Raw genomic sequence first — 14,872 nt, forward strand, 5'->3', positions numbered from 1 at the left:
GGGCCGACCGGCCGTGAGGTGGGGGGGCGCGAGGGGGCTGCCAGCCGTTCCCCCGGGCTCTTAGCAACCCTAGCCCCCTCTTCACCCCGGGGCGGGATCACCTGGCTCCGGAGGGCAAAGGAAGGAAACCTCCAGAAATGGTGTACCCCTGGTAGCCCTTTTCCAGAGGCTGCAGTGGGATGGCTGGACAGATGCCTCCTCTTGGCCATCCTGCCTGTCCTAGGTGGGCTGCAGCCCCCAGACCATAGGGGAGGCCCAGGCATCCCATCCCGCAGGAAAGCCCCGCGGCACAGGGCTGGGGTTGCAAGTGCACAGTGCCAGCAGCTGGAGCTCCTTCCCGGAGTGGAGCTGCTGCGCGGCTGTGGGGCTGTGGATGTGCGGGGAGCTGCTCTGTTTGAGGACCGACTGTAACAACAGCCATTGTGAGGTGGAGAGAGGGCGCGAGGGTGTGAAAAGGACCTGCTGACACCCCAACGCTTTCCCCTGAGACGAGCCATGGACGAGCCCAGCAAACACTTTATTGCCAAGGACAGTGCTCCCCTCAGGCCCCAGGCACAAAGATGGAGGGTGTCTCACCGTGTCCCACACCAGATTGGTCCATACAGACAAGCAGGTCCTTGGGGCCAAGAGCCAGCACCAGCACCAGTTGCCCACCCTCAGTCCACCTGGGGGATGGAGAGAGCCGTGCAGCCCAGCCTGTGTGACAGGCACACTCCCATAGTACACAGCACCGTGCTGTGCTCCAGGACCACCACCCCAAATACTGCCTGTGGGCTCCAGCAGGCCTGGGGGCTGCAGACAGCCTGGCTGCCCAGCAAAGGTGGAGGGTGCCCAGCAAGCAGGAACAGTCAGGGGAGCACAAAGGGGCCCTGGTGCCCAAATCTCCTGAGATGGCAGAAATAGCTCTCTGCTGCTGAAGGACCCTCACAGCCCTGCACACATCCCAGTGACATCCTGCTCACCCCCATGCCATGTCTCTTCTCTCATGTACCTGACCTGCTCGAAGTGCCCCTCTGCTCCTGCTCCCTCAGGCCAATGCCGTGTGGGACAGGGGGTCAGCCTGTCCTGGGGGATCCATCTGTCCCAGGGCACTGCCTCTCCGTGCCCCCGTCAGAGGAGACGTCCCAGGAGCTTAGTGCCAGGAGAGCTGCCCCAGGCCACCGGCAGGGCAACGAAGCCCAGCTTGCTGTAGAAGCTCAGCTGCTGTCGATCAGCATCACTGACCTGGCAGAACACTCCTCGCGACCCTGGAAGGGAGGTGAGAAGTCAGGACACTGGGACTCCAGCTCTGGGACCCACTCCACAAGGAGGTCAGCCTTTCCACTGCCCCTTTGGCACCGGCTGCCCCTGTGATGCCCTGAGACACAGATCCACATGTCCCCCAGTGCAAGGGGAGGGGATGGTGCCTGGGAGCTGGGGCCAGACTGCACCAGAGTGGTGATGGGGAGCCCTGTGCTGAGAGGTGGAGCGCAGGTGGGGCCAGCTCCTAACTCTGTGTTGGGCAAGGGAGCAGTTGTGAAAGGGCTGTGCTGGCTCAAGGGGGTCCCAGTCCTCCCAGCACGGGGAGGTCACGCTCACCATTGGCTCTGAGCGCACTCAGCAGGCAGAGGGCCAGGCTGCGGCTGGCCCCTATGTCCAGCACACCGGGGGCCGTGCCCAGCTGCACCAGGGAGGGGAAGCGCCGCAGCACAGGCAGGGGCACAGCCAGTGGCTCTGCATGGAAGAAGAGCACTGCTTCCTCCAGGGCATCCTGTGGGAGACAAGCACAAGTGAGAGAACCCCCTCCACCACCCCCATCCCCAATTCCATCTGCTCCAGGTGTCCCCTCACCTGCCCCAGAGCTGGGCCACCCGTGCCCAGGTCTGGGGGGTACTTGTCCCGTATGGCTGGCAGCCAGCTGCTGTCTCGCTGTTGCAGGAAGCCTTCAGCATGGAGTGCTCCAGCTGCGTAGCCACACGGACCACCCTCGTCCTCCAGCACAAAGGTGTACTCGGGGCTCAGGCTGAGGAAGGGGCCCAACAACCTGGCAGCCAGAGCAGGAGCACAGATGAGCTGTGCATGGAGCCTAGCCTGCCCCAGTGCAACCTCAGAGCAGCCTCCTCCTTCCTGACCCAGCAGGACAGCACCCAGTGCCCACCGACCACCCCTTCGAGATCCCCAGCAGAAACCCTTAGCCAAGGGGAGCCACCACAGTCTCCTGCATCCAGGCTGGACAGTGGGTCTGCCGCCACTGTGGCTGCCATGACCCCACTGGATATCACCATGGGGATGTCCCTCCCTGTTCCTCCCACAGGGTGAGGCCATTGACGGCCCGGGGGCAGAGCTGGTCCCCGCAGGGATACCGGGAGAGGTCGCCGCCTCATCCCCTGGCTCTGCATCCCTCAGCACGTGGCCAGGCTCAGCACAGTCCGGCCAGAGGGAGCTCCAGAGGGGCCACGTCTCACCTGTCACCGAGGAGATCCGGGTGGGCCATGAGGATCTCTGCCACTTTGGGATCACAGTCCAAACTCTCCCGGCACATGCGGTAAAGCTGTCCCTGGAAGACCCAGACCCACCTCAGTCCTGGCTGTACCTGCCCTGCCACACTGCCAGTGCTCCCAACACAGGCCTGGCCAGAGCGTGGCACACCAGCAGCTGCCAAAGGGGTTGCAGAGAGGGACCACGATGTGGCCTCCTGGGGAGGGTAGGGGATATGGGGGAGGGTATGGAGGTACTCCTTCAGCCACCCAAGTGCACTGGCATCTGTTAGCCTCGGGCTCATGACCACAGCACAGCCACCCTTCAAACCAGAGATTGCCATTCTGGTCAGGCATTCAGAGCAGCCAATGCGGAGATGGCCCCAGGCCGGAGCACACTCAAAGCAGACAGAATGGCCCCAAAAACAACACTGGAACTCAAGTCTCTAAAGAGCCTATGCACAGCGGGACAGGCCCAAATGTCCTGTCTTGGTCACGGTTGAGTTTGCTGCTGCTCCCAGTGAAAAGGACATTCAGATAAAAGCCTTGGTTCTGAAAGGGAGGCTACCCTCATCACCCAATGACTGGGGCAGGACCGTGCCCTGCTGTGCCCCATACCCGGAAGAGACTGATGTGCTCGGCTGGATTCCCCTATCAGAGTTTCACTGGACACAAACATTCAGATTGTTAAGGTTCAGCCTGAGCAGATGAAACCTGACAACAGGCAACTGCAAACAAGTCCCCACAATGGGAACTGCTGGCAGAACGGTCTGGGATTACAATCTGCTCTCCTGTGCTTGCAGCTCCTCCTCTGGTACTGAGCAGCGCCGCAGCGGCGCATGGCTGGGTGCCGTGTTTAGCGGGGAGCTGCGCTCATGTCCATGCTGGCTGGATTTGAGGCATTAGCCTATCCTTGGGCTGGGAGAGGAGCAGAGTGAGGGTGGGGTGCTCACTGCAGGCTATGGTACATGGGGAATCCCGGGCTCTGCTGGATTTGGTGATACTGTGTGTCCCCTCACATCCAGAATCTCCCTTTCCCTCCCCATCCCATCGAGCTATTGGGATATCAGAGCTGGGGGCTGGCAGCAAGTAGGTCATGACTGACAGAGGCTGATGCTCTCCAGTGGGGAATCACCCCATAAACTGCACGACTATTTGAAGAAGGGACTGATTTGGACATGAACCCCCACAGGCTCAGGCAGTGCTCAGAGCTGCAGACCATTGAAGGCTCCAGGAAGTCGCCATCCAGACTTGTTCTGTTCTGGGTATTTCCTGGCATCTGCTCACAGCCACTGCTGGAGATCAGCACTGGAGCTGCTCTGGAGATCACCCAGAACCTGGCAACCCTGACCTAGTGCTGGTTAAACTGTGGCTGTGCCTGCTGCTCACTGGTAAGCAGGGCTCCCTCTCCTGCTCTGCCCAGACCCTTGTCACAGAGAGGCGGGTTTGCTGAGGCCACACCTCCTCTTCTCCAGCCCAGCGTCTGACACACTGCTGATCAGGCCCGGGGAGCTGCCACAAGCCAGCTGACTCTGAGCAGAGCTGGACCCGAGGTCCTTCCCCTCCTGTGCCACCCTGCACTGAGGGTCAGCAGAGATGAGTCTGTAACTCATCAGCACACATGCAGCACAGGCCATGCAAAGGTGAGCTCTGGCAGGATGCTCCTCCAGGCCATGGTTCCCACCTTGTCCAAGGGCAGCAGCGGACGCAGGAGGTACATTTGGCTGGATGGGAAGAGAGGTGGTGGGTGGTAGAAGAGGTCATAGCTGTTCCCCACAGGCAGCAGTGCCTGAAAGATACACAGTCCGTCAGGTTTTCCTGGTTCCAAGGTCTCTCTGAGGCTCCCTAAACCCCAGGAACCACAGATGCCCAGGGTAGGTCTTGCCTTCCCAAGCTTGCAGCAACCCAAAGCAGAGTTGGGATACTGGCTTCCCAGTGGCTCCTTCAGCCCCCCAGAGAGAGGCACACTCTCACCTGCAGCTCTCCAAAGAGGCCCCCGCGATGCACCCAGGGCTCGGCGTCCCTCCCCAGCAAGACTGGGGCAGTGATACTCTGGCACCCTGGGAACAGCAGGACACAGACACACGTGAGGTGAACAAAACCCTGCTAAGCAGGGGGAGATCAGCCACTGTCACACAGCAGCATCATGATCTCCACTGTCACAGCCCCAAGGACCTGCCCCCCAGCCGTGCAGCTGTGCCCAGGCAGGGACCTCAGCTGGGCTCAGGCAGCCGCCTCCATTTCTTGGGGCAGCCACACACCCTCCACAGCAGGGCTTGAACTTGGGGGATGGAAAAGGACTGGTCTCACCTCCACAGAAGTGTAAGGTAGGGACACAACTCCTGGTTCAGCTGGGAAGCTGCAGCCTGGCACAGAGCGCTGCGGTCCTGCCCAGCCAGCTCTGCAGGGATGGTGGGAACATGCCCTGCATAGCTGCTTCCCCATGGAAGAGGCTCAAGGCAACAAGGCACCCTCTGACACTGAACTTGGAGACCCGCTCAGGCTATCACCTGGTAACAGCTCTTGGTTCATAAGAAGTCACAAGGCCCACGGAGCAACCAAAGAACCCTAAACCAGAGGAACACGGGCTTCCAAAGTGATGTACAGGCTACTCAAAAAACAGCCTCACCTCTCTCACCCAGGGCACTACTGCTCCCAGTGGCCCATAGATCCCTTTTCCCAGACAGGCTAAGGGGTCCCTGGGTTAAAAAGGCTGAGGAACCATATCCTAGAAACTGGGTTTCCTTCCAGGCTGTGAGAGATGGTGAAGAGCTGCTCCAGTGACTGCCCTGTCCCCAGCAGCAGTGCCTCATCCTGCCCCAGTGTGTCAGGGCATGCAGGGGTGCCAAACCTTCCCATGGCCATCCCTGCTCCACCTGGCAGGCAGAGCGTGGGGAAGGGCAGGCTGACAGTGAGTGTTGTGGGGCTGGGGGTGATGGAGGGCAGCAGCCAGGCCCCCCAGGTGGGTAAGCCAGGGCAGAACCCCTACTTACAGCCAAAGCAGTTTCCCCAGGTGCCCTTGGGGCCAGGGTCGCAGAGGAGGTGACCGTCTGCAAAGGAAGCGAGATGGTGAGCACAGAACGCGGGGCAGCGGTGCAGAAGGTGTCAAGGGGAGAGACCCTGGCACCCTCAGCTGAACGCAAGGACCCCAGACTCTGGGGTGGTCCCAGACACCTTCACCTCCTTAGCAGGGGAATAAGAGATCACCAGAGAACAAGCTTCAGGTGCCCAGGGTGTGCTCCAGAGCCCCGGCACTCCAACATGGCTAGGCTCGGCCAGGGTGCAGACACATGGGATGGGGGCTGGCGGGGGCTGGCATCAGCCACGTACCCAGCCAGAGGACGAAGGCACTGGCGGCTAGCAGCATGTTGCGGATGTCCCAGAGGTAGGGGTGGAGGTCGTAGAGCAGTGCCCGGCTGGCGGCGCTGACGAAGCGGCTGTGCAGGCGACACGTCTGTGCGCAGAGCAGCTGGAAGGACTGGGCTCGGCCCCGCCATCGCGCGCCCTGGGGACGGACCGGGCGTCAGCCCACCGTGACAGGCACCTTCCTGCAAGCCGCGCCCGGACCAGCCTTACCCCGCAGGCATCAGGCGCCGTGGCCGGGACCCCCACGCTGAGGCTGTTTGCCCGGAGCCACCGAAAGTGCTCCAGGATCTCCTGCGCCAGTGCCCCGTGATGGTAGGGCAGGTAAAAGAGCTCCACCAGCATTCGCACCTCCTCCACAGTCAGCGGTGCCGTAGGGCTGGACCCGGCCTCCTCTGGGGTCACCAGTGCCATGGGGCTGGTCCTGGCATCCTCTGAGGTCATCTGTGATGTGGGGCTGGTCCTGGCCTCCTTGGGGCTCAGTGGTACCATGGGGGCAGACCCAGTCTCCTCTGGGGTTACTGGTGCTGTGGGGTTGGATCCAGCCTCCTCTGGGGTCACTGGTGCCAAGGGGCCAAAGCTGGCAGTGATGTCATCAGTCAGCGGGGCTAGGGGGCCAGGGCTGGCACCAGTCCCTTCACTCAGCGGGGCTGGGGGTCCAGGGCTTGTGCCAGCCCCAGTCCCTGGGGGTGTCTGGGGCATGTCAGCCCTGATGGCTTCAGGCTGTGTGCTGCTGGGGAACTGGGTGGGGCTGCCATTCCCTGTCATGGCATCATCACTGGTGGGCAAGGGAAGGTTCTGACTAGTGTTGGCCCCATTGCTGGAACTCATGGTGTGGCCTGGGCTGAGGAGGGTCTTGGTAGCCATTGGGATTCCTGCAGACTGGCCACTCCTAGCCCCAGCAGGCAGAGAAGAGGAGTGCTCACAGCATTCCCTGCTCCCCGTGGCAAGCTGATCCCCATCCCCTGTGGGGCTCTGCTGACTGCCACTGGGTATCCTGCTCCCACTGCCCTTCTCAGGCTCTGAGGTCACCTTCCTGCATCCCTCCTCTGGTGCCACACCACAGGGCTCGGGGCCATGCTGGTCTGCCCCACTGGGAACAGAGTCGTGCTGCTCGGGGTTGGCCACGACCTCCTGTCCTGCTGTGCCATACTGCAGCCTTGGTCTTCCCTTGAGGCCGACACCGGGGTGTCCTGGCGTCCTTCCTCCTGGCAGAAAGGAGCAAGACGGAAGCCCCTCTGGCACCTGCATGCAAACTGCTGCCCACGGGGCAGGACAGCCTGGGGATGGCTGTGCTGGTGAGCTCCACCCCTGAGCTGGCAGGGACCAGGGAGCTACCAGGCCCTGGGTTTGAGTTCAGGCCTCTGGGGCTGGTGAAGCTCAGTCATTGCAGAGGGAAACACTGCAAAACACCAAGCTTGCTCCTGGCTGAATCCCCTCTTTCAGAGCTGTGTCCTGGCCCAGGCTCCCACGCTGCCAGCCAAGGACACCCCCTGTGGGATGTGGCCAGGGCAGGAGCACCCACAGGGCAGGACAGTGGGATGGATACCCACCCACCCCTGCCTGCCACAGCATGCACAGGCCCTGCTGCCACACCAGCTTGAGAGACCCATCCAAACGGACAGGGCATGGGGCTCCCTCATCCCCACTTGCCGAGTTCCCAGCAGAGCCAGCCCAGCGCTGTGGGGGTGTGAGGGAGTGTGAGTCCATGTCTACCTGGCTCCAAGGCCTGCTGGTTTATCTCAGCAACCCAGTCACACAGTGCCAGCTCCAGGGCTTCCTGTGGGCTGTAGCTCCTCTCCTTTGGGCATTGGCTGTCCCCCAGGGCTGCCACCATCTCCATTCCTAGGGAACTGCAGCTCATCAGCCTGGGCAGCCCCGCTCCTTGTTTGATGGAGCTATCCCAAGCCATGCTGAGGGCGAGCATCTCTCCTTGGCAGGTGCTCCCAGGATGAACCCCATGCCCAGGGTCATCAGGCAGTGCTCAGACAGGTGAGACACCTCACCCAGGCTGCCACGCAGGAAAGGGCCTGCCGAAAGTGGCAGGCACAGAACTGCCTGGGCACTGGGGCCACATACCTGTATGATCAGGGTTGGCACAACTCCCCAGCTCACTCTGAAACCAGGTGCCCAGCGTGTGTATGGGGATGAAGCTGGCCTGGAGCTCACAGTTGGGGTTGAGAAGCAGTCCGTGGAGCCTTGGCATGAGGCCAGGAGCACGTCCCATGTAGGGGCCCAGGAAGACACGTCTGCAGTCATAGTCATTGGCGTAGAGGTTGTCCCAGATGACGGGACGGCGCCGCAGGACACCCTCCACCTCCTCCAGCAGAGCAGCTGAGAGCTCCTGTGACACCACTTTTGGGCCTGGAGCATCAGGGCACGGACACACATGGAGTACACAGGCAGTGTGGTCCATCCCAGACATGCAGCAGGGACACAGACACTTCTGAGCGCTGAGCATGGATGTGAGGCTCGAGTCACCCCACCCACACTCCCAAGGCAGGAGAGGAGACCTCCATCCTGACCTTCTGCCTGGCTGGGGCTGCACACCTTGATCTGAGGCACCACGGAGGGGCTGCTTGCTGGTGGCTCTCCCAGGTCAGAGCCCGTGGCTATGGGGTTTGCAAACACCGCATGGGGCCACATTCCCACAGAGCTGGTCCTGGCGCTCACCTGTCCAGATGACACTGATTCCAGGGAGCAGCTCCTGGCCAATGGTCTGCAGGTAGCAGGACTGGCTGGGGCTGGGAGAGCAGAGCGAGCTGCAGTATTCTGGGGAGAGAGCACAGAGCATCCCCTAAGGGACAGGGGCCGGGGAGAGGAGAGGCTGCCAGGATCATGGACAGGGGCCGGGGAGGAGCAGGGTGCAGGGAACACAGGAAACATGGCTGCAGGCCCTCTGCAGCCTGGTCCTGTCCTAGCCCTGAGATCACTAGAGCTCCCCTGGGAGAATGAGGAGGCCAGGGAGAGCCACGGGGGCTGCCAGGGCACTCAGCTCTCAGCAGAGATATGGGCTGGCTGCAGCCAGCCCAAGGGCTCCCCAGTCTGAGTGAGCTCCCTGGGGTGGGAGGCTGGGGCCACAGGGCTGAAAGCAGTACCTGTAGGGCAGAAGAGGAAGACAGAGGGTTGGCCCAGCTCTTGGTACACCTCGTTGGCCACAGAGGCATGAGCCTGTGCCAGGGAGGGGAAGACGTCTCTGTCAGCTTGGCACATGCAGGGGTCGATGTCATCAAAGAGCAGCGCGAAGGAGCAGCATCCCATGGCAGCCACCTGTGGGCACAGACATGGGCTGCTGGGATCCCTGGGAGAGAGGAGGCAGCGAGCCCAGAAGAGCCAGGGAGAGGCAGACAGGCATGGCACAGTGCAGGGCAGTTGCTGGGCTGTGCCACAGGAGAAGGAGCTGCCCATGGAGCAAATCCACCATGCCAGCGGTTCTTTATCCTCCCTGGGGACCTGGGGCTCAGTTCCAGCCTGCACTGGCCCCCAGTGCTGCCTAGCAAGTGTTGGAGCTTGGCTGGTCCTTATCCTGCCCCCAGTCAGACATCCATGGAACCCTCAGCTCTCTGTTACCATGACAGGGACAGCACATAGGCCACCGAGCACCCCACAGAGCTGTTCCCTGATGCACAGCAGCAGGAGTGGTTTACAGCCCCACACCACCCCTTGGGGTGGGCACAGGACCCACAGGAGGGGTTTACAGCCCCAGAGCAGCCCTTGAGGTGGGCACAGGGCCCACACACAAGCATGCGTGCCTCTCACCTGGGAGCAGTGGGAGGAAGGAATGGCCCACGGTACCTGCCTGAGTTTTTGCTGCAGCAGGAGCCGATCCCCAGCACTGGAAAACACCATGTCCTGGCCAGCAGAAATGGCAAAAACAAACTCCACACCCTGATTTCGGGCAGCTTCGATGAGAGACTGCATGCAGACTGGGGACAGAGCAGAGAGGGTCTATGAGCGCTGGGAGCCAAGGGAGGCAGGGGACCATGGGATGGAGTGGAACAAGGGATGGAGGGAGAGGAAACCACAGCAGTTTGAAATGAAGGAGATGAGGACATTGGGAGGGGAGAGGTTCAGGGGAGACCATTTCCAGTTCCTTGGGGAACAGAGGCCTTTTGCAAAGGGTTACAGGACTCAGTGTATTCAAGCATATTGCCAGAGACCCACATGGGAGTGGGGGGGCTCCTAGGCAATTCCACATGATGGGCACAGTCTAGAGGTGTCCTTACACCAGTCAAGGTTGAGGGGCCTCCCTGCAATGGGCAGGGTTGTGGCAGGGTGAAAGTAGCAGCCAGCCTAGTGCTGGCAGGGACCCAGACCACGGTTCACCCTCAGGGTCCTGGGATGCCTGCAGCCCCCCCATGGGGCCCAACAGAGCCGCTACCTGCCTCATGCTCCGTGTAGGGCTCTCGCCAGAGCAGTCGGTGCTTCAGCTCATCCTTGGGCGCGTACATGTAGCAGTTCAGCCCCCGGTGTTTCAGCCTGCGCAGCAAGAACAAGGGGTCACCCAGGCTCTTTGCAAAGAGGCATCTGGGCAGGTGCCAGCCACGACACCATGCGCTGCTCGGCACACAGCACCCACTCCTTCCCAGGGCTGCACCGTGTCCTGAGGCTGCCATATCTGCCGGGGTCTGCTCTCACTGACCCTGCAGCCCGTGGAGCAGTAGCTCTGTCCTGCCATAGGGAGCCCTGCCACAGCCACATGGAGACATAAATCTCATCCAGCACTCCCAGTGCTGAGCCCTATGATTTGTGTGGGAGACCAGGAGGACGTGCCCCCTGCGAGGGCAGACACCTTTGTACATGGCACTTTTGGCACTCCTGTAGGGAAGACATCTGATATATTTATTTATTTATCATCCTCAGTAGACAATGTTTTACATTTTCTTATGACGAACAAAATAGGAAGCACTTCAGGTATCATGACACAAGTCCCTCGTTTCTCTCCAGATAAGAAAACCACCCATGAACACACCACTCACATGTGCAATCATGTGAACACACCTTCCAGTCCAGCACTAGACAAGGCCATCGTTAGACCTTCTCATTCCTTAGGTACTTTAAAGCATTACAGCTTGATTGTCTTCCATTTTTCTGTATTACACCTATGGTCCCTGCACTATGGTCCTTAAATGCACTTGTGACACTGCACACACTGTCACCAGTGCACTGTCCCTGCAGTGCCCAGCACATCCTCCACAACACCCCCAGCCTGCTGCCCATGCCGTCACCAGGGCAGTATCCACACTGACCAGTGCAGTGCCCAGGCTGTCACCATTGTGCTGCCTACGGGAGGCCCTGCAGAGCCCCAGTTCATTGGTGGCAGGTCCTGCCAGTGCAGCTCATTCCACTGATGGTCTGTGCATGTGTCTGGGGACCAGCTGCTCAGAGAGGAGCTGCACAAACCAACTCCATCCCAAGGTGATTCTCAGCCAGTGACAGATCCCGCCCATGTCCTTCCATCACAGGGTGACACACAGACCCCCATGGGGACTCACAGGGACACAGAAGGGCCACCCACACCAGGCAGGGATGGCAGCCTCAGGATATAGCATGGGGTGGTGAGGATAGTGGCCCTGAGCAGGGCAGGCTGGCTGCAGGGAGGGTGGCAGCGGTGCACTGTCCCCACCGGGGCACACCGGGCTGCACTGGGCTGTGTGGAGTCCCAGCACCATCTGCTGGCACAGGGCAGCTCCACATCTGTCCATCCACTCTCACGGCTCCTGCCTCCATCTCGGCACTCTGCCACGGGCTGCCTTCAGAGAGGAAAATTCAGGGTACTTGCCATTGAAAGAGAAGTTTCCTCTGTTCCATAGACCACGGTCTTCCATAGAAACCTGTAAAAGGTGTGGAAAAAAGGCAAAATGCAGTTTTTGGGAAGCGCCTTAAAACAGATTCTCTTTGTGCTATCTCTGAGTGGTTGCTCTTGAACCCAGAGATCTTCCAGTTGTTCACTTCTAGGTAATTCAAGTATCTGCTATCCTCCTATTACCTTGCTTGGCACTGGTATTGGACAAATGCATTAATGTCTGAGCTTCCATCCTTCCCAGAAAGGGGCAGCTGGGAAGAATTGCACAAAGTAGGGCTTAACCTGGGAGGGGGGACGCGCGCAGTAAAAGCCAAGCCTAGAGGAGGCGTTGGGAGCTGACCATGTTACAAGGCACTATAGCATGACTTTGGGGTGCACTGAAGCACAGAGCCAGCAAACATCTATCGAACATCCATCCTAGAGTTTTCTGCCTGGGGATTGTCTTCTTTACAGAGACCAGTTTGGTGTCCCTGCATTTCTCTGTCTGTAATGTCAGGCAGAGCATCACCACTCCCATATAGGCTACAAAAGCTGTTTTCTGTGCGTTTAATTGCTGCACAACTCAAACTGCACCAAAGTTGCACTGACAGCTCTCCCTTACCCCTGCAAACACATCCCTGCATCGAGCAGGGCAGGACTGCGAGGCAGCACCCCTGTCCCACGGTAGGCTGTTCAGATCAGGAACACACAACCACCCATGGGGATGCCGACAGGTGCTGGGACTGTGACTCCACAGAATGCTTCACAGACACCTAGTCTGTCCCCCACTGGAAAACACAGCCACCTAAGCTTGCAAAGGGAAAACCCAAAGAGGGAAAGTGTACCACGGAGCAACCTTCCCAGTTCTCTGCTAGCAAAGACACCCATCAGTGAGCACCAAGGCTGGCCTATAGGACACTGCCCTTCTGGAAGGCTCACATCAACAAAACTGAATGCAGGAAATACAGACCTTGGGTCAGCAAATTCCCAAGTGTTTCTCAGCATTTCCCCTTCTGCTGCTTGCAGACTTTGGGTGGTTGTTGTGCACCAGTGTCTGACACAAGCTTGAGGCTGCAGCAGCACAGCAGCTGACAGTGTCCTGTAGCCTGCAGGGCAGGAACCAGTCTCTGACTGGGTATAACAAGCAGGACACTGACAGACATGCAGCACCCAGTCCCCTGATTGGACCACTCTGCACTGGGAGATGCAGAGTTGTCTACAAAGGCATTGAGAAAGAATATCCAGAGGAATGCAAGCCCCTTCACTTGGGGATAGCGGGAGAATAGGCAGGTCAGTGCATTTGGAGAGATGCAGATTCGACAGCTTCTCAAAGCAGAGGTTAAGGGGAACCTCTACGTGTTCCAGCACAGACCTGAGATTTAGCAAGAGAATCTTCACTCACGTCAAGTCCCTGCAAGATCTGGCAGCTGCAATGTGAAGTCTCATGGAAAATCCATTATGTCTTGGACAGCGATGACAATTAGCCATCAAGGCAACTTCCTGGTTTCAGATGGGCTCTGCATCATTCATCAAGCAACTTTTGAGTCACTCACTGCACCCCACAGCAGCCAAGGCCAATGGGAGCAGACAGTATTCACCAAACTGGGTGGTGCACAAGGACAGAGCGCAGTGACTCTGTTGGGCTCAGAAAAAGGACAAGCTCTCAGCATCTGACATGTGGCCAATGTTGCCCAGAAAAGCACCTGTGTTTCCCCAAAGCACCTGAGTGCCCCGGAGCTCATTTGCCTGGGAGAGGGGGCCCTGATGCCCTGCTCCCTTTGGCAGGAGCCCACCCCGCAGCCCCCAACACAAGCCTTGGGCAATGGTGGGTTGCACACAACACCCACCACACTTATCTTTCCTGCAGACAGATGATACATCTGCTGAACATTTACATGGTTACTCCATCTACTTTGAAATAATATACACTCACCTTACTAGCCATCTGTGCACAGGCCAAATCTGTGGCCACTCAAGGATCCCAGCAAACATTTCACCCAAAAAAGTTATTTCCATGATAAATAATTTGCTATTTCTATTTCCCAGTGAGGTCCCAGAAGTCCCTGTATGGCACCCGCCTCACACACACTGCTGTGAACTGACGTGGCCTGGCAAGTTTGACACTCAGTCCTGCCTGCGCATCAACAACAGTGTCCTCATGGAGTGGCTCTGCCAGCAGCATCCTTTTCCCATGTCCCCTTTCCCAGGCCAGCTTTCCTATATCAGTGATTCTTGTCTGACTCATGTCAACTTCCCCACCCCTGCACTTCCTCCTTATTTTGTGTTTATTTGCATGGTGCTTCTGTTTCCTCCCAGGTGAGGCAGTGAGTGGTGGGCTCAGCAGGGTACTGTGCTGACAGGAGAAAGGGTGATGCTTTTGCCCAGCTCCAGAGTTGCTGCGTGGCAGAAACAGAAGTTGGGGATGTTGGCAGGGAGCAGTACAGGGTTGAGTCCCACAGAACTGCCATGAGAGACCAGCTCTGGGCACAGCCCCAGCATTGTTGCCCTGTGGGCAGGGAGGCACACTGGGAAGTTGCCCGAGCCCAGGGCAGATAAGAATCCCCGGCAGAGAACTGGAGACCGAGCAGCAGGTCCCCGTGCCCCTCTGGGAGAGTCGGCTCCGCTGGGGTGGCTGCGGGGCTCAGCGGTGCTCTGGGGATCCTTGGGAGCGTCACGGGGGGTGCTGGTCCCGTCTCCCTGGTAGAGATGGGGTGCTGTGCAGGGACCCGGCTCCCACCTCCCACATAGCCGGGGACCCAGGCGTGGGTCTCGATGGCCGTTCCCGGCGCCAGTTCACCCTGGGTGGACCGGGCCAGCCCCTGCAATGCCCGGGCGGGGCGGGGTGGGGAGGCACCGGCCCCAGCCGCGGCCTCGAAGGGACCTACCTTCCACCACGCCGCAGAGGAAGCGCGGCCGCCCCGCCATCCCCGCGCACGAGCAGCCCTGCCAGCGCGGAGGCAGGCACAGGGTGCGTGGGGGGACGGATTGATGAGCGAAGGGATAGAGGAGTGCGCGGAAGGATGAGCGGGGGGATGGAGGAATGCGTGGAGAGATGAGCGGAGGGATGGAGGGATGCGCGGGGGGACAGAGGGACTCGCGAAGGGACGGAGAGAACCGCGAAGAGACAGAAGAATGCGCGGAGAGAGGGACAAGGGCGCGGACGGACGAAGTATTGGAGGGGGTGGAGGGTGCGCGGAGGGGCTCGCGCAGGGACGGCTCCAGCGCCCGCCCCGCCCGCGGAGACGCGACCGCCGCAGCGCAAGGGGCG

At 59.8% G+C, this 14,872-nt stretch overlaps 1 protein-coding gene across 6 annotated transcripts; it reads right to left on the reverse strand.

The window, feature by feature from the left end:
• Positions 1–498: 498 nt before the first annotated feature.
• Positions 499–14,849, reverse strand: LOC126642934 (protein O-GlcNAcase-like). Of its 6 annotated transcripts, none has more exons than XR_007629634.1 (18): positions 14,490–14,849; positions 11,602–11,653; positions 10,201–10,298; positions 9,615–9,745; positions 8,918–9,089; positions 8,493–8,591; positions 7,899–8,183; positions 7,536–7,664; positions 6,033–7,027; positions 5,787–5,961; positions 5,450–5,506; positions 4,431–4,516; positions 4,141–4,245; positions 2,445–2,536; positions 1,831–2,023; positions 1,579–1,750; positions 992–1,247; positions 499–665 (listed from the first exon to the last, which is right to left on the reverse strand). XR_007629634.1 is itself a non-coding variant. In XM_050320991.1 (17 exons), the coding sequence occupies exons 1-17, from the start codon at positions 14,527–14,529 to the stop codon at positions 1,111–1,113; spliced, it is 3,015 nt and encodes a 1,004-aa protein (XP_050176948.1). In that variant the 5' UTR covers positions 14,530–14,849; the 3' UTR covers positions 499–1,110. The 6 variants fall into 6 exon arrangements, 4 of the variants coding, with proteins under 4 accessions (XP_050176948.1, XP_050176947.1, XP_050176949.1 ...); XR_007629635.1 differs by having other exon boundaries at positions 499–696; XM_050320991.1 differs by having other exon boundaries at positions 499–1,247; positions 6,033–7,024.
• Positions 14,850–14,872: the final 23 nt, after the last annotated feature.

This window comes from Myiozetetes cayanensis, unplaced genomic scaffold (assembly GCF_022539395.1).
Source record: "Myiozetetes cayanensis isolate MyiCay16 unplaced genomic scaffold, myiCay2020 scf26, whole genome shotgun sequence".
NCBI lineage: Eukaryota > Metazoa > Chordata > Aves > Passeriformes > Tyrannidae > Myiozetetes > Myiozetetes cayanensis.

What these genes read in the sequence shown, in the direction of transcription:
- LOC126642934 (XM_050320990.1), bottom strand. Translation starts at nt 14,529, where the DNA reads ATGGCGGGGCGGCCGCGCTTCCTCTGCGGCGTGGTGGAAG. An exon ending in CCAGCAGGCCTTGGAGCCAG is followed by an intron (nt 7,028 to 7,535) that starts GTAGACATGGAC and finishes CCTTTCTGCCAG; the next exon opens with GAGGAAGGACGCCAGGACAC. An exon ending in CTGGGGAAACTGCTTTGGCT is followed by an intron (nt 4,517 to 5,449) that starts GTAAGTAGGGGT and finishes TGCTGTTCCCAG; the next exon opens with GGTGCCAGAGTATCACTGCC.